The sequence below is a fragment of the Rhagoletis zephyria genome, unplaced genomic scaffold, assembly GCF_001687245.7.
Source record: "Rhagoletis zephyria isolate East Lansing unplaced genomic scaffold, Rhagoletis_zephyria_1.1 Rzeph_scaffold_06768, whole genome shotgun sequence".
Taxonomy (NCBI): domain Eukaryota; kingdom Metazoa; phylum Arthropoda; class Insecta; order Diptera; family Tephritidae; genus Rhagoletis; species Rhagoletis zephyria.
The window spans coordinates 9,514-31,493 of NW_016163851.1; the positions used below are offsets into that span (position 1 = coordinate 9,514).

General features: G+C 34.6%; 1 protein-coding gene across 1 annotated transcript; it reads left to right on the forward strand.

Moving 5' to 3' along the window:
* The first annotated feature begins 6,060 nt into the window (after window positions 1–6,060).
* Window positions 6,061–7,553, forward strand: LOC108373518 (cAMP-dependent protein kinase catalytic subunit beta). Its single transcript, XM_017629415.1, has 5 exons — window positions 6,061–6,353; window positions 6,428–6,657; window positions 6,719–6,884; window positions 6,957–7,234; window positions 7,337–7,553. The coding sequence occupies exons 1-5, from the start codon at window positions 6,165–6,167 to the stop codon at window positions 7,551–7,553; spliced, it is 1,080 nt and encodes a 359-aa protein (XP_017484904.1). The 5' UTR covers window positions 6,061–6,164.
* Window positions 7,554–21,980: the final 14,427 nt, after the last annotated feature.

Below are 21,980 nucleotides of genomic sequence, written 5' to 3' on the forward strand. Positions count from 1 at the left end.
CAACCTTAGCCAATCATGCTATATATGCACCATGCTAGAGAGTATGCAACGGATCGTGAATACCCCTAATAGTTACATACATACTTTACAAAGTTAACGTAAATGTATGCACATACACACTTGCATACATGTAAAACTTGCCGAACTACATATGGAAATTTATACATTGAACAGTTGCCCTATTTACACAATCGCCACGTGTCCTGCGTACCGCAACAAATCCTGTTAAAAATGACTTTGTGGAACAACTCCAATGCAAACTTTGTCGTATATCCTGTTAGCTCGCCAACAAGTCCTTATGACATGTGATGACAGTGCGTAAGTTCTATAAGGCGCCTTTTATTCTCAAATGAAGCATTTTGATATGACTGTACGTATTTTGAAGCAATCAATTTTATTTATTAAGAAGTTACCAAATCATCTCCGAATAAAACAGGTTATCTTTAAAATGTATTTCTTACTTCGTTAAAGCTCCATATTTTGCAATATATCAGAAACGATCCAGACCCAAAACATGAATGTGGTCTGACCTATCTCGAAAAATAAGCCTGCATAATTTGCAAATAAAAATGGCTGCTCATAAAAAATATCAAAATTGTTTAAAAAATATTTTATGTAGCTAATTTAAACACATTTATTAAAAACATTTATTTTTTTATTCAAGAAAAGGCGCGATTTCCAATATCATAAGTGCAGAGCATTTAACTGCAATTGGTGTTTTATCATATCTGAAGGGCTTTTAATCACGGAGAATACTTTTAAATCATCCGCATAGAGTAAAAAATTCCCATATGAGAAACAACCGCTTATGTCATTGATAAATAATAAAAGTAATAACAGACCTAAGACGCTAACTTGTGGGACCCCTGAAGAAGCCACAGCAGGTTCAAAAAACCCGCCATCAACTAAACCCACACAACGTCTATAAGATTTGTTTCATGCAACCAGGATTGGGGCACTGTATAAAATCAGATTATCACAGTAATGTATTTGGTTAGTTAGTTAATAAATTGGGTACTGCCGAACAAGAGAAACAGCGAACAAGAACATCTTTTGTATCAATATAACATGTCCTTAATCCTGACAAAGCAAGATATGTACTTTGAGCTTCTCTACTAAATGCTAACTGCTCCTTGGTAGATGGATTCATAATAATAAAAGATTCGATTGTGGATGAATTTAAGTGTATTAGTCTTAAAGCGGAGTCAGCTTACATCTTATGGGATTTTCGTGTTAAAGAAACATTATACATAGCTAGGAGTTGGAAAACCCACCCGCATATTTCTAAAACATCTCAAACTGTCGAGTCAAAATGTACAGTGGGCTCTTTCCCAGTACCTGAGTACCAAATTGTTTTTTCATATTATCTATTTTAGTTCTGTTTATATTTAAATATTTATCTTCTCCTACAGATTCGGCTCTTCTAACAATTTTCTATACCTTTGGCTTTTAAATTTTCTTTTACAACCACGACGACTTCTGGTAATTTTACTCAAATTGTATTTTATTAGTTATCACGTCTAAATGTCAAATCTTTTACGATGCGACTTTTCGGCAGCAAACATAACTCTTTTAGTTTAATACATTGCTGAAACAGCTGAAATTTTCATTAGCCAAAATATTCCAATTCGTGGGCACTTTTAATTTTCGCCCAAATGATGCTTGGCTGTGTGTATGTATGTATGTACTATGTGTTTGTCCAAGTACAAATGTTGTGGGCTCGTAAAAGTTTTTACGATCCTTCTACGTTCTGCATACGTGTGGCGAAGTGCAACAAAGTTAGGTGATACAGATGTACTATTTATACATTTGAGTAGGTTTGCAGAGCTTGTGGCTACTTATGCAGTTAATCCATGCTGATACAAATATTTGCATCCGGCATCGAGGATTTTTAAATTATCTTAGAAATGCTTAAAATAACGCCAAAGTATGCAGCGGAAGATTATACGAAATTTTTGAGGTGATTGAATTAGAATGGACGATACAAATAGTGTATGTTAAATAACGGTCAACTGCGCTATTCCATATTTGGCAGTTGCATGCTGTGCCAGAATGAGGAATATATGTACATATTTCGAATATATTTTTCAAATTCTATAGGGTCAATTCGAGAACCCTTCTCGGAAACGACTCTATCGATTTTGATGAAATTTCGTACACAAATAATGTTTTAGATTTTAAGGTTATCTGAATAGGTAGATACTATGCCCGAGAATACTCGTATAAGGTTGCCACCTGTTCGAAATTAACTACAAATTAATTAAAACATCATAATATGGGTATCAACTGGAATGTATTTTAAATATCCCTAAAAAAAATATATTTTTAACAGTGTTGCCACCTAATTTGAATAGCATATTCATTTATTTTTTTTTAGAAAAAGGTAAAATATTACTTTACTATTCATGGGTACCAAGAGAAAGTTCTTAAACAATGCTTTCCCTACACTCAGAAAAAAGAATTTCCTTAAATCAAGAAAACCGTACCCTTATTTTCGAGTTACTGTTTTTTCCTTAATATTACTAAAAAATTACTCAATTTCAGACATTTTTCCTTAACTTAAAAATAGGGCGTCATTAATTTCAAGAAGTAAGTTTACTCAATATAAGTAATAATTTCCTCAATATAAGTAATAATTTCCTTAAATAATTTTGAATTTTGTCAGTGCTGTCAAGACAAAGTTAATGGCTTTCCTGCAGGTGGTTGAAGTAAGGTATGTCAATTATTTCAAGTTAAATATAAATTAGAAATTGTAAAATTAATTTCATATATGGAAAAACCTAAATACTCAAATAACATAAAAAATAGATTAGATAAATTTGTTTTTTAAACTACAATTAAAAAAATACAATTAAAAAGATAAATAAAAATTAAAAATATATGTAGTAAAAAAAAAATTTCTTGCTCTGGGACTCGAACCTTGCTTCTCTCGACTAGCACTCCAAAGTTTTGCTCTGTCGGCCAATGCCACTGTTTGAGCACCGCGAGCAAAATCACATACTTATTCCTTTCACAGGGGATGAAATGGCAAGTAAATTTTTCCTAAAAAGGAAGGAATTGTGTTTTCCTTAAACTGAGTCAACTCATTTACTCATATTAAGGCAGCCATGTCATTGGAGCCATTTCAAGGTAATATTTCCTAAGAATAATATACTTTTTGCCTAGCATCAAGGAAGGTTTTTTCTGAGTGTATATACAAAATGTTATCCCTTGGGACAATAGTGTAAGAGTGCCACTCATTTTCATTCTAAACAATTTATCTAAAACATCGCAATATGGATATTAAATGAATGGTATTGTCGCGAACTTTGGTCAGAAAATATTTCCCATCAGGGTTGCCACGCTTCTTTTTAATAAAAATTTTTATTTTGTTAATTTCAATCAGCATTTTTTATGTATACACAGTACATATACGCTACAGATATGTACCATTCATTCCAGCGTATTTCGGAGTAGGGTTGCCATTTAAATTTTGGATTAAGAAATTTACTTAATAGATATCGAAATCCATTTTTTTTTCAAAATATTTTTTTAAAGCTATCCAAATCTTGAAAACTTTTATAAGTATATGCGCTCCGGGCAAAGCTTTGTCAACCTGGTACTTGGTAGCGTAGACGGATTCCAGGTGTTCTCCAAATCTAGACGTGTGCTTTCTAGGTACCTTTTGGGTATTTGAGAGAGGTGGTTGTCAAGGTTCTTTTCGGTGCCCATTTTCCATGTAACCTAGTCGCAGGAGAAGCCTCAGATTTGGAGAGCCGTTTTAGTGACCTTTTGGGTAAGCGTAGCCTTGTTTGATCGATAAATTCCTTCAAACCTTTTAATGCAGCGGAACCAGGCAGTATTCCACCTGCTACGTGCACCGCGGCCTCCGAAGTGATCTATTATACATCTCCCTACGCCTTATACGGGAAAGTCAGTTGCAGAAGCTATGTCGTGTCACTTGATGGCTTCAATCTGCGCGAGTTGCGTTATGCAAGGGTTTATGCCTGGATCTTGGAGAGTGGAAACTGCATGGCGGATGAGCTAGCGAGGAAAGGTACCCTTACACTCACCGAGCAAAGAGTGAGTAGGAATACCTTTAATTGCAAGCGCACTACCCTTTCTGGCCGAAAGTGGGCAGGAGGTAACTCTCAATTCTGATGGGTATATTGGCTGTCATGTCAAGATCGCAAATTTTTGAAGCATTCAAGAGAGAGATTTTACGAAAAATTTACGGGCCTTTGCGCGTTGGCTACGGCAAATACCGCAGAAGATAAAATTATGAGCTTTTTAACGACATAGAGCTTGTTCAGTGAATTAAAATACAGCAGCTCCGCTGGCTGGACCATGTCGCGAATGGCCAGAAACGCTCCAGCTTTAAAAATATCGTCGATCGCATTGCTGGTAGCGGAGGAAGAACTCATTTGTGATGAAAATACCAGCTGAGGAAGGAATTGGATTCACTTGGCCTTTTCAATTGCTGTCAGTTGGCACTGAAAAGAGACGTCTAAGGTGCTGTATTAGACTCGGCCAGAATCGCTTAGGCTCTTACAAAAAAAAAGAATTGGCTGAAAACTGTCGAATAGATATTCACGTCACCAGTTTCTTACTATCGAAGCTGCTGAAGAAGAGGATGATAAAGTGGGCTTTTGCAAGGCTACGATCTAACCACTTTGGAACGAACCAGTCCCCAGAAGCACTCCGGGCCTGACATCTCTCGCCCGGGAAACATCTTTATTCTTGACACACAGCGCTTTTCGCTATGATTCAGCAGTTAACGTTCGTAGTGGCATTACAAAGGATTGGTCTAAGTGCTAGCCTTTAGGGCAACCAATTTAGCCTAGCCCAACTTACTAATATCTCTTTCTATAGTTGCAACTAACATTCCTTTTATATTCAAAATTTTTCATCCTTTACCAATTAAATATTTATTGTTTATTTAAACCCCACTTTTAGCAAAAATAATAGCTAAGTACAAATTTGTTTATAATCACAAAACCAGATGTTCTTGCTTACATATCGACGGCTGAGTGTAAGTTCGACTTATCTCGGGAGCCAGTTCGAAAATGCCTTATCTCAGAAAACTTTTCAAGGACGCTATATTTCAAAATTTGATTGAAGAACGCCCTAACTGAGAATTTGATTGAAGAATGCCGTATTTCAGTNAATACAGCAGCTCCGCTGGCTGGACCATGTCGCGAATGGCCAGAAACGCTTCAGCTCTAAAAAAATATATCGTCGATCGCATTGCTGGTAGCGGAGGAAGAACTCATTTGTGATGAAAAGACCAGCTGAAGAAGGATTTGGATTCACTTGGCCTTTTCAATTGCTGTCAGTTGGCACTGAAAAGAGACGACTAAGGTGCTGTATTAGACTCGACCAGAATCGCTTAGGCTCTTACAAAAAATAAGAATTGACTGCAAACTGTCGAATAATTATTCACGTAATCAGAATCTTAGTAACGAAGCTGCTTAGAGGACGAGAGGGCTTTTGCAAGCCTACGATCTAACCACCTTGGATCGGACCAGTCCTCAGAAGATCTCCGGCCCTGACATCTATCGCCTGGGAAGCATCTTTCTTTTTGACACACAGCACTTTTCGCTATGATTCAGCAGTTAACGTTCGTAGTGGCATTACAAAGGATTGGTCTAAGTGCTAGCCTGTTTAGGGCAACCAATTTACCCTAGCCTAACTTACTCATATCTCTTTCTATAGTCGCAACTTTTTCATCCTTTCCAATTAAATATTTATTGTTTATTTAAACCCCACCTTTAGCTAAAATAATGGCTAAGTACAAATTTGTTTATAATCACAACACCAGATGTTCTTGCTTACATATCGACGGCTGAGTGGAAGTTCGAAAACGCCTTATCTCAGAAAACTTTTCAAGAACGCTATATTTCAAAATTTGATTGAAGAACGCCCCATGTTTTTATCATGGAACGTCCTATCTGAGAATTTAATTGAAGAATGCCGTATTTCAGAATTCGGTTCAAAAAGGCCCTAGAAGTTTGAATGAATTCACGCAGCCCTCTAATATGTATGTACATTGAATTTCCTTTAAGAATTCGGAAGAAGCATAGAGGAATGTTTGAAGTTTTAAAAGAAAAGTACAAAATTTCGAAAGATTATTTTTTAAATTTTTCTCAGATATTCTAAAGTTAGCTTTTCCGCTTTATCGTAAAATGAGTAAACAAGGACGTATGAGTACACCAATGATCATTTTCAATCCTTCGGTGGATTATGAACTAGTGCTTACACTCTTTCTGGAAGAATTCAATGGACGCTGGAATAATGTAGCTCCATCGACAGATACCGGACTTGAAGGTTTCGAAGAAGTTGCTACACTTGGTTCCGGTTCATTTGGCCAAGTGGTAAATAAAAATCGCAGGAATTCACATTTTAGTTTCGATTGATTTTAATCCCATATTTTTAACCGCTTAATTAGGCACTAGCGAGGGAGAAGACCTCAGGCGATTTATATGCAGCTAAAATAATGCTAAAAGATAAAATCGTCAAAATGAAGCAGGTGGCGCATGTTCACAATGAAAAGCGTGTTTTGGCGTGCATAAGATTCCCCTCGCTTATTTGTTTGGAATTCTCACGAAAAGATTTCGATCACCTCTACCTGGGCTTGCCGTTCATCAATGGCGGTGAACTGTTCACATATCATCGCAAGTACAGACGTACAGCTTGGCACAGACAAATTCAACATATTTAATTCCGTGCTCTCATTTAGGATGCGCAGATTCAAAGAGAAACAAGCGCGTTTCTATGCTGCTCAGGTATTCCTTGGTCTGGAGTATTTGCATTTTTTGCATCTGATCTATCGCGACTTGAAGCCCGAAAACATAATGCTCGATGGAAGAGGTTATATAAAAATAATCGATTTTGGATTTGCAAAGGTTTACTCTATTTTTTTTTTCATTTAGAGCATGGTTCTCACTTTTATCACTAAATTACTACTTTATTAGCAGAAAGTTCAGGCACGCACCATGACCTTATGCGGCACACCCGAGTATCTTGCGCCCGAGGTCATTCAGGCTAGACCCTATTGCACATGCGTGGATTGGTGGGCATTCGGCGTTTTCTTGTACGAAATGGTTTTTGGATCATCGCCTTTCGCGCCCTTTAATCGAGATATAATGGTGATGTACGGGAAAATCTGTGAAGGCGACTACAAAATGCCACAGAAGTTTAGTAGCGCACTCAAGGACTTGATCGACAATTTGTTGCAAGTTGATTTGTCTAAAAGGCAAGTATTTAAAAATACAACTTATTGCTAAAACAATATCGTTTGGAAGCTTTAAGCTAATAAGTATGTATATACTGATAAAAGTATTTACTTTTCAATAAGGTTTGGCAACTTAGTGAATGGCAATAAAGATATCAAGAGTCATGAATGGTTCAGATCAGTCGATTGGTATGGGATACTTAATCAAGAGCTGCAAGCACCGTATGTTCCACAAATACACCAATCTGATGATTTATCTCACTTTGAACGGTATCCGAGGTCCAAGAAAACGCCTAAGTCGAAATCGTGTCTATATTGTGATGTTTTTTCGGAGTTTTAAATTGTTTTCACATTTTTTCTTATTTATTTTATGCATGCCGCCATGGTTTTATGTGCACAGAAACAATCTGATCGCAGAGGCACTGGTTATTCACTAGTTTCAAATAAATTTAATAATAGTACAGTTGACCTATTTTTTATTTTCGATTTTTTATTCCCGTTTTATAATATAACCAATACTGTATTTTAATATGCTCCAAACTTGTGGGCTTATTCGCACAAGAACGCTGATTCGCATAGGCCCTCAGAAACAATGCTGTAGGCGTTAAATTGCGCAATTTTGGTAGCTCAGCAACCTCGCCGAATCTTAAAATTACGTGAACTGGGAGTTTCTCACGCAATGGAGCCATAACCGACCGCATTGTGTGGCAAGCGGCCCCACTTTGTTGAAACCACATTTAGGTACTCCACATGAAACCGTCATTATCGTCCGCTTTTTTAAGTGTATAAATTTAGATTTATTTTTTTTTCTGGAATAATCATTGCGTGGCCTCGGCCGAAGACTACGAGTTGTAGAGCGTATTTAGGGAAAAAAAAAAAAACCAAACCTAACCCAACACATTATATACCAAGTTTTATAACCAATTTGACATAAATAAGCGAATATTGTGTAAAAAATACAAATCATTTAATATTATTTTAATTCAGCTGAATTCTTTTTTTTTTCAAGAATACCCAAATACGAACATTTCATCGCGCCTCAATCGCCAAAATTTCTCACTTAAGAACCAAGAAAACCTCTGTTATTTCTTTATTTTCCATCTGAGTGAAAACAGCTGTTACTCGCCCCAATTATTCTTTCCCCATTCCACTCTAATCGCCATGTTCGGTGTGATGTGACATGCCACAAAATGTCACCAATTACAGTTTTTCTAGTAATGTGGTATTTTCTTTGTCGTTGCATATAATTTGAAAGCACCAATCACACACACATTCACAATATTAAAGAAAAAAGCACTTATCAAATGTTTTCAATTTGGCGTTATTCTAAGCAATTAATTACTCAATTTTGTTCGTATTCTCCGAATAACAGCTGTAAAACAAGCAATGCAAGTGTTCGAATTAGTTGGTGAAATTTTCCACTTTTCCCATGTAAAGGCATCGAGATATCAAAGGCGATTTCTTTGCAGTTGATTGCGTTATGTACATACACATGTATGTTACAAGCAACAAACAGATGTTGTGCATTTTTTGTTAATTTTAAAGCCATTTCCATTGAACTGATTGCTTAAGTCTTGTTTATGTGTGAGTATAAAAAAAATGCGAGCATACATGCATACATACCCTGTAGTCAAATTAACTAGTAGTAAACTACCTCACAATTAGTATGAACCGCATGCCCAACTAGTCAGCCAACTATCTTTTTTCCATGCAATCAACTGGTATTTTTAACACGGGGATGTCCTACGAGATGGCAATTGTCAGATTTCGGTTAGAAATATAGCAGTCTCATACTAGTTCAAAAAATTTTGGAGCCAAAAAATAAAATGAATTCGTGAATATACAATAAAAAAGTCTTAAGTACACTTTAATAAATTACAAATTTTTATTTAGCAGCCTTAGATTTGCCAATAATAAGAGTTAAATTTTTTGAGTATTAATTAAAAGCAAAAATAGATACATAGATATTTCAAACTTTCGAATATAAAAATAAAAATCATTTTTCATTAAATGTTATTAAAAGTAAAGGTTTCAGGTACAATAAATACTATATTTTTGTCTTATTTAATAATATTGAATATACAAAAAACATTTTAGTTAAAAATAAAATGAATACTTTAGATCATTTTTGAGTGAACTAAAATACAAATACAAGTCCAAAAAAAATTAAAAATTATAATTCCTTTAATCTGTTCATATAACGTTTTTCTATATAATCAACAGTTTTAAAAAAATTTAATATTTTAGGCAAAAAATATTTTTTTTCTTCATACATTTATTTTTACCGGCAAAACTGTAATTTTTAATTTTTTTAAATTTGTTTGATAAAAATCGCACTAGTGGTTCTCGAGTTATGTCAAAAAAATACCACCAAAGGTGACAATTTCCCCTATATGATAGTTATATATATATCTCGATTCCTAGACGTGACCCAGCGAAACGCCGGGACACGTATAACTTGTTTTTGACCGATATAACATTTCCCGTTGGTTTCATCCCATCCCCATTTTGACTGTCCCATAGTGTTATTTAACAGGACTGCCATAATTGAATGCGTATTCGATTTAATGGTTTACAATATACCCAAATAAAAGTCATAATATTTTGTGTACTTTATTGAATTAAACTGTCGAGGTCAAATAAAACAGGGTATGAATAAATCGTTTTGTACTTGGTACAAGTCTGGTCATTTTCGAACTAGTTCGGTTTCAGTCAGGAAATTCTAGTTGTAAACTAGTATTTTTCCTGACTAGTTTGGGATTTCACTGCAGGCTAAATACATATATATATATGAACATATCTGTGTGTGTGAAAAGCATTTACGTGCATGAATTGTATGTAAGTTTCAACTGAAGTGCAGCTGAAATATTTATGGCCCAAAGCTTAGAGTAAGCATTCGATGTGTTAACTTTCTTCTTAGTAAAACTTTTCCAGTTTTTATAATCACATGGATCTAGATAGTCAGTCTCCCAGAGTAGCATCCTTGGCCTATTTGTTTTGTTTATAAATGATATGGCGACCTGCTCTAAATATATCAGTATGTTATTGCGCACCTGGTATCCTCCACTTACAGCACGATCTAAATAATATTTTTAGTTGGTGCGAAAGTAATAAGTACTCGATGAATATAAAAAGGGCTTTTATGGCTCGGTCCGAAATTCGAAATAGCTGTGAGTCGAATACAATTACTTTTAATTTTTTTTTCAACAACTAGCGAACGTTCTTGTATCCTGGCCAGGATATTTTTAATTAAATATTCAAAAATTATATTTTTTTCTTAAGTTTGCATTCATTTGTTTGTTTGAACAGATTACATATGTATGTGTATACTAATCGAAAGCATAAAGGTATACACACACCTACGCGAATCTGTCGGTGCGAATCTGTTCCGACAAAAATTACAACAATGCCGATCATAGTTTTAAATGAGGAACCACACACTTGTAAGATTTTTCTGCAGCGATTTATTCGAACATTCACAGTTCTTCTTTTGGTCGTGCCGAATAGAGAACAAAAAAGGTCAATAGAAGGATTTACAATATTAAAACAAAATTGAACGTAAGAAAACAAAATTTATTTGATGTAGAAAAGTTAAGAATTTTATTTTTGTTGAAAAATACTTATTGTTTGTCTATAAATTGACAGTTTTTGCTGCGCAAAATCGCACAGATGTGTGCGTACTTGCGTTTTCGAAGCAGTAACGTCTGTAGCAGCAAAAACGCTGCGGATTCGTTGCGACAGAATCGCATAGGTGTGTGGATGCCTTAAAGTCTATTCGGACCGAGACCAAAAGTATTTTTGTGTTCTTACTCCTAAAAATCTTATGGCTTCACTCATAAAAAATTAAGTAGATTCGAAGAGCTTTTTCAAAGTGATATTTTCAGACAAAAATTTCGATTTATGGAACAGAATAAATTTTTTATGAATACGGGTTTTACTTAATATACATACATATGTACTATTTTCGAAAGTATTTAATCCTGGAAATTTAATTTATACTCTTATAGCTATATTTNAACAGAATAAATTTTTTATGAATACGGGTTTTACTTAATATACATACATACATATGTACTATTTTCGAAAGTATTTAATCCTGGAAAGTTAATTTATACTCTTATAGCTATATTCTACCTATCGTGCACTTTCTTCAAAGTGTTCAGTATTTACGTTATCATATCACTTTAACTGAATTAAATTTTTCAAAAGGGTGGCAACTCGCTACAAAAATATTTTCGGCAGTATACTTTCATAAACCTCTTTAGTTTAATACCCGTATTTCTTTTATTTCATCAATTTAATAATGGAATAAAAATTTTCAAACAGGTGGCATCCCTCCTCAAAAATATTTTTGGCAGTATCCTTTCCTAAACCTTTTTTTTTGATACCCATATTGCAATATTTAATTAATCTTATTAAATAAATAAAATTAAAATTTTCAAATAAGTGGCAACCTTCCATATACATATTTTCGATCGTAAGCCTTCTTAAACATCTTTCTTTTGACAGGCACATTTCAATACTTGCTTTATCTTAACAATTTACTTCAACTGGAAATTTCAAACAGGTGGCAACTCTCTAATTATTTTTTTCCTATATTTTACATTACACTACTATCAATGCATCGGTGAAAACTGCGTTCCATTCCATGCATAAGACAGAAAAAATGTTCCGCAAATTGTTGATTTGGCTTCTGTTGTTCTAAATAAAGACCTATAATGTACAGACATCGGCCTTTTACAACTTTATTATATGTATAGATTTTATTGAGCTTGAGGCCGTTTCTAATCTAAAATTATGTAGAAAAGCAACAATAATTAACACATAGTAGAAGTTATGGATCTCCATATCTCCTCATCAGACATCTTCATCGAGTTCACTGGGATATGAACTCGCAACTCCTGAGTTTAAAGCCACTGAGCTAAGTTCGTCCGGTAAACTGTTGTTGGTTTTTTCACTTTTTCTTTTGGTCAACCCAATTTTTGTAATTTTCGACCAGCGTTTTGCTTTCGTACACCATATTTTTTTTACATATATGTCTCCGAAAGCGCATAGTAACCTTGCTTTCATACGAAAATATGCAAAGGATTTTAAGGATTCTTGCCTCCAAAAAACTATAATTCTATGGCATATTCACAATTAGGGAATGCCTCGATTATGTACAAAAATGTCTCCTCATTTTGCACTTAAATTGCTAAAATTTCTTAACCGATACGATCTTAATATTCCCGCTGGAAACGTATAAGTCTTTTGTCACTTAAAAACAAAAGGTGTGTCCATCTAATTTTGTTTATTTTCGACCTTCACTCTGACTCCATGAATTCCCTACACCTTCATGACGAGTCAGGTTTCCATGTGCCACCTACGCAGTACGTGTGCTCGCATCTACCATTTCATGTGTCTGCAAACCAAGGATATCTACCTTTACATCGATAAAATTTTTAGATCCCTAGTATGTATTTTATATTTTGTTAATTGGGTTTACATATTCATCTCGAAAAAGAGAAATGATCTCATATGTCTTAAAATTACAGTTAAAGCTTGGAATGCGTAATGGGTTAGCTACATGCCCTTTCAACTAAACAAAAAATTTCTTCCTAAACCTAGCTCCTAAAGAAAAATATTTTTTTTGCACTTATTATACCCGTATCTTACTCAATTTAAATATTTGTTTATAGTTTTCTCTGAAATCGTATACAATTTATTAACAATAGCCAAACTTTTAATAGATTACAAGCAATTTAGCTCGATTCAAAAACCCAGCACTCCATACATTTTCGTCGCTTACCTCCATTTCAGAGTATCAGACGGAGAGCCCACAAGGCACATAGCACACGTTGATTCCAACAACAAAAAGTCAAGCAAGCAATATAAAGCTGCAAGTACCTACAACATGGCCACGCAAAGCTAAAGCAAACAGGACCTTTACCGAGGAAGACATACAATAGAAATCTTGAAGGAAGGGAAGCTTGGCGCCGGACTGTCGGGCGCCAAAAAGCAGAGGTAAAATCAGGAGTTGCTCGAAACTATGATTATGGTGATGACGATTACAAAAACAAACACAATACAGTAAAGTGGCAGGCAAAGGCGGTGTGTATGTACTACATTAAACTGCGAATGGGGGACTGGAGCGCACTACGCAAAGCAATGCAAAACAACAGGCAACGACAAGATGCTGGAGACGATGATGTTTCATCTTTTCCACATGAAAACTCACGTAACAAAAATTATGATTATCATAATTTTGTGCGTTTTTTGTTGTGTTTTGCTATTTCTTTATTCCTTTTTTGCTCACATACCGACAATAAAGCGTCCTGCCGTGTTCAGCTGGACAAAGGACTTTGTCCTTTAATATTTGTGCTGTTATGTTTGCATGCATGTATGCGTGTAGGCAAGGGGAAGTGTGTGCAAATTTTTTGTAGGGTGATTGCACGCAAAGATACGGGACAGTTGAGCAAAGCAACAGCCATGTAGACGAATAGTCAAAGCTTAAATGGCAAGAGCAAGCTTGCTTGTTCCTTAGTATGAAGGAAGGTGCGTTCGCCATGATTGAGTGGGATTGGAATTTTAAGATAAAACTGTGAATAAATCACAACGACGAAATGAGATGTTCGCCGTGATTTATGTTGATTTTGGTAACTGGGGTATTTTCCTCGCCTTTTTTAGACTTTCATCCTCTATGAAACGGTGAGCTGCTTCATTCTTTGTATTTAGTTTTTAGTTAGTGATTTTTAAACTGTGAAAAAAAGCTATTAGTGCGTAAAAATCGAAGATCTTATGCAACTGAGAGCAGAGCCCTAGGAAACGGGGCACTCTTTAGTGACTTTATTTTTTTTGTATTGTTATTTTAAATATATTTGTATTGACAGTGGCCGAAAATTCGACCAAAGATTATATTTGAGGGAGCTGCCGCGTCATCGTGTTTTCAGCCAGAGTTATTGTACCTAGAAATGGGCAAGTTCTACTCCCGTTCCTTTACACCAGAAATAATTACACTTGGTGAAACGGAGCTACGCCTACCAAGTGGAGAGGAACAGGTAAGTCCCTCTCCTGTTCTCGTAGTCGGAATCAGACCTAGATAGACTAGTGCTTAGCATTAATATAAAACGAACACTTTAATTTTTGTGGAGAACCCAGTAATCGGTGAGTATACCCCAGCACGAACCCCGACTTTTTCACAAATTCATTGCCACATATCTTATAAAAATATTGGCGAGGATGATGCGTTGGAGCCAACAAATGATAGTTCAGTTTATACATAAGTATGTGTAGTATATATTTACTCGAAAAAGCTTCTTGAAGCAGTAAGAAACGATATTAAATTTTTTTTTTGTTTTGGAGACAACTTTTTGTTTTTTTTTTTTGCTATAACCACAAAAGTCTATTATATTTATTAGTTGCTACTACAGCACTAAGCATACAAAACAATTTGAAATATTCAAAATATTACTTACACAAAAACGTAACACCTATATATACCCAGACAGACCAATTCAGGTGGTATGTGCTAATATCTGCTATTCACACGAAGTTTGTCTAGTTCCGAGATGGGCAAAGTGGCCCCCTTGACCCTGAGAACTGATTTACATCTTGCGTAGCATGTGCTGGCTCTTTGACAGCTTTAAGAGCCAAAAATTTGCCCATGCCTGGTCTAGTTATTCTACACTTAACTTACATTAGAAGTCGCAAATGTTTACTCAACACGTCAACTTAGCCAAAAGCGAAAATATATTGTTTTTCATCGACTTCAAAAAAAGGAGAATGTTATCAATTCGTCAAAATATTTTTTTTATTTTTTGCTGTAGATCTTGAAAAAATTAACGTAATCTTAAATTTTAATATGGTAATTGAAAACGAAATTGTTTTTTTTTTCTTAAAAATTACTTGTATATTTTCCTTTTCAGCTTTTTTATTGTTACTTGTTACCGCTTAAGGGCCCCATAAAAAAATTCCAGAACAAAAACATATTGCGTTGGCCAATATATTAGATTACGTTACGTAAATAAACGGCATTCAGCAAGAAGCGTTCAATACTAAACATAATTGTATAATGGCTCCAAATAAATATCCGTTCACTGCTCATACATAAATTTACAAATCAGCACTGCTCACTTATATGACCAAATTTGGTATACACATTGTGCTTAGCCTCTTTATGTACTGTCTTGAATATTTTTGAAATCGGACGAAACCTACTCCTCCTAAAATATGTATAGCTAGATTTGAGTTTTTTGAAATTACAGTTACGTTGGTGGAGCCCGTGGTTTTTGTCCGATTTCAAAAATTTTCAATATGGCGCTCAAATTTTGTTGAGGTCGGTCAAATAGTTTTTGAGATACGCATATATCATATAAGTGGGCGGTGCCACCCCCGTTATCCTAAAATTTCTACAAAAGCCACTTTTTTTGCTAAAGAGCAATTGTATATATTAATTTTGAATAAACATTGAAGAAGTCCTTAGCCACACTGCTCAAAAATTTGAAATTCCGTTACATACGCACATATAAATTCAAGGCCGTATTTAAGGAAAGTTGCCTAAATTCTACAATTTTTATGCGATTGCAATAAATAAGATATCAGTTTATTTGAAAATAGATTTAATTTTGGATAAATAGTACTCCATATTTTGAAATTGTAGAAATTATCGATGGTCAAATTTGAAAAAAATTAAGAGAAATATGGGTATTTTTTTAAATTACCCGATAATAAATCCCAACAAGCCTAGTCCGACAATAGATTATTATATACGATTTTAAAGGCCTATATATGTTCTTTTCAGATCATATTCGGTCTTTGAAATCTAGTCAAAAATAGTAATTCAAAAATTCATAAATCTACAAAATCCTACTTTCTCACCTAGATCGACATGTCGCGACCTCTAAATGACCTTTAAAAAATCTATAAAAACAGGCAAGAATATTTCTCATAAAAATGAATAAAATTAGGAGGTAGGATCTTGAAATTTCCAAAAAAAAAAAAGCATTTTCGATGGGCACTCTATTATATATGTATATATTCGTCTTTCCATATGTCTTATTTTGTATACAAACTGTATGAATTAATTGAACTTTGTTTGCGTTTTTCCACAATATTAAACATTTCAAATAACTGTCTTTATTAATCCTATTTTATCTACGCCTTACATTATTTTTCCTATGCAGGCGCATTAGAATTCTTTTCTCCCTAATTTACACCAACAATTCTTACAATTGAATTAATTAACTTTTTTCATGTTATCTCAATCTTATACGACTCTAGGCTCATTTCTTTCGTGATAAAATTAGCAAACAATTTTCTTCGAATTCATTACTCGGGACTCATATGAGGCTGACCTTGTAGATGTCATTTGGGCACTCCTGTGCAACCTTTGACTCTAGCATTACCGCATTCAATGATTTGATGGCCGCCTGGTTTTCCGAGAAGATATTTATCGCTGTATTTGTTACGGCATGTGTATTTAGGTACACAGCCCCCTCTTTTATGGCTGGAACCTCTGCCTGAACGCGAAAGAACCGCAATTTCCCAAAATTACCTTAAGGTGGACTTAGGCAGATTTGATATGTATCGACTCATATAAAAATATTGTATTTAGTATCGAACACTAAAAACTCCTTCATACCGCCTGCATATTATATACATACATATGTATATGTATGTATGTATGTCTATTATCATCTCTTTACAGCCGAATGGTTCATTAAATAGCTGCTTTTGAGAAATTGTTCAATTGTTAGCCTCATTCTCTATTCGTCAATTGAAATCAACTATTTATTTTGGCCGACATTTCAATTACTCTACAGACAAACAAAAATACAGGAGCATAATCGACAAATATTCATCCATACATACATACCTACGCGCACATGAGTGGAACACCTAATATTGATGGCACTTAGCCGCAACAAAGCCAAGGTGGATTGACAAATTTCCTCAAGAATAATTGCTGAGTGAAATGTTCATTTCCGGTTGGCAATGTCAGCAAGCAAATAAGCAGACATATTTATTTAGTTGTGTACATACATACATATATGTACATTAGACCACGTCAAAATAAAAAAATAAAAACGCAATGCGACCGGCATAACACTCAAATTTTAGCATTTAGCATAAATCTGCCCTCTCTAGGACAATTGTAAGAGGTGCCGCATCGAGCATTTGGTTTTCTCATAGGAATTACACGCAAGACAATGAGTTCTTTCCTTTTGATATATTTCTTTACTAAACTTGCGAGTATTTTCGAAAGTATTAATCTTACATAAAAAGGTCCTTTTTTTTTTTAGAGAATCGAAATACGCTAAGAAACATTCTTTTTTAACACTTGAACTTTGAAGAACTTTGGCGAGCCTAAGATATTAACCAAAAATTGTCATATTTCACACAGATTATTTTTAGAGCATTATGAACCGTATTTTTGCTATTACCAATCAGTATTCTAAAAAAGCGGATTTTCGGCCCACGCTAATGTACATATGTACATATATTTATTTTCGAATGCTACCCTAAAACTTAAGCGTTTTTGAACCATCTAGTGCATTTGCCAAATATACATACGTACTCGTACAATAGACATATTTGTAAGTAAATACATACATGTACGTACATTTCTCTGCAAGCTTTAACAAAATATTTGTACGTGTGTACATTAGGAAGGGTACCAAAAAAAAAGTTTGTAATAAATCCGCCACGCTCGATAGTTTGGCATATCTTAAAAGCATCCAAAATTTAGTGGTTCAGAGCTTTTTCAAATCTTTATTTAAAGTGAAATGCTGCTAAGTCCTGGTTTTATGAAAACCAACATTGCATCGCTTTCAAAAGGATCTGATAACTGTTTTATTTCTATGCGTTTCAATTCGGCGACAAATAAATCTTCTCATTTCAAAGAAGGCACATACATATATGCTGATTCGTATGTGGTTTTATTTGGCTTTGATTACGCAAAAATGTTGAATTCAAAGTTTTGCGAAATACTTGAAGAAATTTATTTTGGGACGTTTTTCCTTTGCCGTAAGATGTGAAAGATTGAATTAAGCAACTTGTTAGTTGAAGCTAAAGACACATTTCTGTGGACATTTGACAAAACAACTTAAGTCTATCTTTCACGGACAAAGAAAATAACATAAATATGTCGGCAAAGCTCTTTTTACCGTCAGAGCAATAACTTTTATTAAAATGAAATAATATTTTCAAATACTTTAGAGTTATGAAGGAATCTCGATTTGATTTATTTTTAGCACGAATCAAGGACGAAAGACGAAGCTCAGGTTAACGCAAGTGTTCTTTTCCGTACGGAAAAGATTCGATCTAATGTACATATATTACGTACGTGTGCCAACTGTCAGCGTGACTTCTTGACGAATTCCAGCATTTCAACGTAAAAGTAAGAAAAATTACCTAACATCCATTTGATTAATGATGCCAACCAAGATTACATAAGTTGGTAATTTTCTAGTACATTTATTTCGGTCCACGAATGGTACATTTGAAGAGCTTAATATGAGCATCTCTACTCGTACCTAATGTAAGCAAATGTGTTGATAAAGCAGCTACTGAACACTTGCACCCACATACATATGTATGTATGTGAATTTGACTGGTTTTCCAAAATCCTGCACGCAAAACCGAAAAGATTACCAATACACACCGGGCTTTTTACTTTTCCGTATGGGCATTCTATTATTAAAATATATGTATAAGTAAATATGTATATATAAAATGTATCTATCTACTTTAAGTTTTTTTTTAATGTGCCATCAGTCATCACTCATGAAATTCTGAAATACACAATAAAAATTGCTACGCTACACAAAACAGGTATTACCTTGCGTATTTAGTCAGGTTTTTGGTAGGTGACAATTTTTATTTGAGGCATTGGCATTCAGCTCTGAAAAGATGGCACTAAAATCAAAATAAATATGCAAAGAAACTAACAAAAAATACTTCATAACTGTTTGGATATTTGACTTGTAACGCCAACTAAATAACAGCAAAATTTGGACGAATTTGATCCCGATCCCATAAATTTTTTTTGTGCAGATTTCAAGTCCGTTTAGAAAATTTTCCTAGCAGGTCTAGTTTTTTTAGAAAAAAAAATAAAACAAAAAAAACGGCGTATTAAGAAAAATCCAAGGAGTTAAAAAAATCAGGAAAAGTAAAAATTGTGTTTGATTTTCGGAGGGCTACTGCTGGCGAAAGTTTAAAAGATTATGATTTGAGGGCTTTTGCTTGGAATGTCCGGACACTTTATGGGGAAGGTCATAACCATCGTTCCGGAAATGCCATGCCTTGAAAAGGAGCGCAAATTTGACGTCGGTCGCCTAGTACTACCAGTTTCTCGCCACAATCCGCATCAAAGCAAGATTCTTCAATCTCTCGTTCATCGTTCTGGTAACAGCACTGTTTCGATATCAAAATAGTGTTTGTCATCTCAATGTCCGGATGGAATAGGAAGGGATCTTTGGCTCCACATCGAAAAATTTAGCCATGATGACGAAACGTCCTATAACTAATGAAGCAGCTAGTCTTCACCAGGGACGAAATTTTGTAGTATTCAGCGCTAGGTTCCAGCATAAAATGATCTATGCGTTTTTCGTTTTATTAAGTCAATTTTAAAGATAAATGGGACGATAAAGCAACAGTATTTTCTCATTTGGAACAAATAGTTTCAGATATCCTTTGCATTCCAGTGGCCACAGCAGTTGTGGAAAACATATTTTCTCGAGTCAATTTGAATAAAATAAGCAATAAACTTGAATTTCCAGCATTGTCTGGTATTTTAAGAACAAAAGATTTATTAAACCAAAAATGCTTCAGGAGGTACTAAATTAAATAAACGAATCAAATGTTCAAATTAATTAACGATGCAAGTTGCGAAAAATAATGAAACCAAATTCCATTAAAACAAAATTTCCCGGTTGCACCAATAAGTTGTAAGTTTATCAACCTTTTAAAATTTGAAATTACACAATTTTGTTCGGAAAATTTATCATTTTAAATTTTAACGTGTATTTTCTCGTATACAAACCGCACTCCATAAGTCGCTCATCATATCCGCCTGCTGCTCTTGGTATTTTCAAGTTAAAAATTCTACCGGTTAGCCACAGCAATTTCTACAGAAGATGCAACGATGAGGTGTTGGAACTTAACAACGATTTAAGCATGGTGGAGGGAATGGAAATACAGATTGCTCGAATCATTCGAATGGACAGAAACGCTCCAACTCTGAAAATATACAACGCGGGTCGCGATGCTTGTAACAGGTGAAGAGAGAGTCTTCCTCTGCGATGTAAAGAGCAGGTGGAGAAGGATTTGGGGTCATTTGAAATTTCCAACTGGCGTTATTTCCTAAAACTTTAAAACTTTTTTAAACTTTAAAAGCTATGAATTTTTGAAGTTACTCAAGAAGCAAAAACATATACAAATAAAAATCTCAGTAGGAATGATAAGGATTTTTTTTTAAATAAATATTGTTTTAAGTTTCTTTATGATTATATAGTACATAGTATAGTGCATACGTTTTTCTTTTAAATAATGGAACCGCTCGAAATAAACTATTAAATACAAGTTACTTATGAAACAGAGTACAAAAGTTGGTAAAGAATATAAAACGTTGCAGGCTTTCACGAAGAACATCATATACCTAAAGCCTTTTCATTCAGAGGGCGGTTCATACAATGAATAAGGGGGAAAATATAAAATGGGAGAGTGTGAAGGAAAAGGTAAACCATTTGACAGACACACCTACTTTGTGAACTTGCGAACGGCTCAAATTGGCAATTAATCATTATTTTTCAGCATTTATCAGTGCTTTACTTGTTTTTATCTTAAGGACAGAAGTGGTAGGCGGACATATAAGAATGGAATAGTTTAGTAACTAAAACGGCAGTGAGGATGTCACTTTGTTGAGCTTTCTAAGGCTAGGCAAACGTTTAGGAAGCTGTTTGTGTGGGGTCGAATGCTGGATAGGATGAGGTAAAATCTGTCTGTAGGCGGAGTAAGAATAGGACACATACGCAAATAGTGCCAATCATTTATGAGTATAAGAGAGCGCAGAGCGCTTAGTAGTGAAATCCTCGAATATAAATTTTGTTACATCAGTGGAATTACAAATGCGCCATTTACTACAATAGCAGTGTTAAATTTATTACACATACATACTTCTTATCTGTAAGGTTTGTGCGGAATTTTTATAATTTTAATTTTCTTGAAAGTATCTAGAATGTCACGTATTAATCTTAAGAAGACAGTCTAAAGAATGCACTGAATTATATAAGCCTCAAATTACATACGCATATATGCGTGCAAAAACTACAAATTTTCGTAAGAAACAACAAATCGCAAAACAACCACTTTAAAGTGGCATTTCTCCGTTGGCATTCAGAGCCTGAGCTTTCTAAACGGTCCAAACGTACACATATGTACAATATATGTATTTGTGCGCAATCTTCATAGGCGATTTAGGTTAATTCAATTTTCCAGCTTTTGTTTTTCTAGGCACAGTGTATGAATACGTATGTTTGAAACAGCTTTTGAAAAAGATACACAGCAGCAGATATGTATGTTAACGACTGCCATAAATAAACGGATAATATCTGCTAGGCCTCAAATAAATGTGACACTACACGCATCCGAACGTGAATAGTGGCTACAATAAAACAAACGAACCAGGCACATTGTACAACTGCCCCCGCACTAAACCAGTTAAATGTATCGCTTTTGGTTTGTACACTCGCTTAAGTGCCAAAGCAAGAGATTAAGTCATTGATGTGTA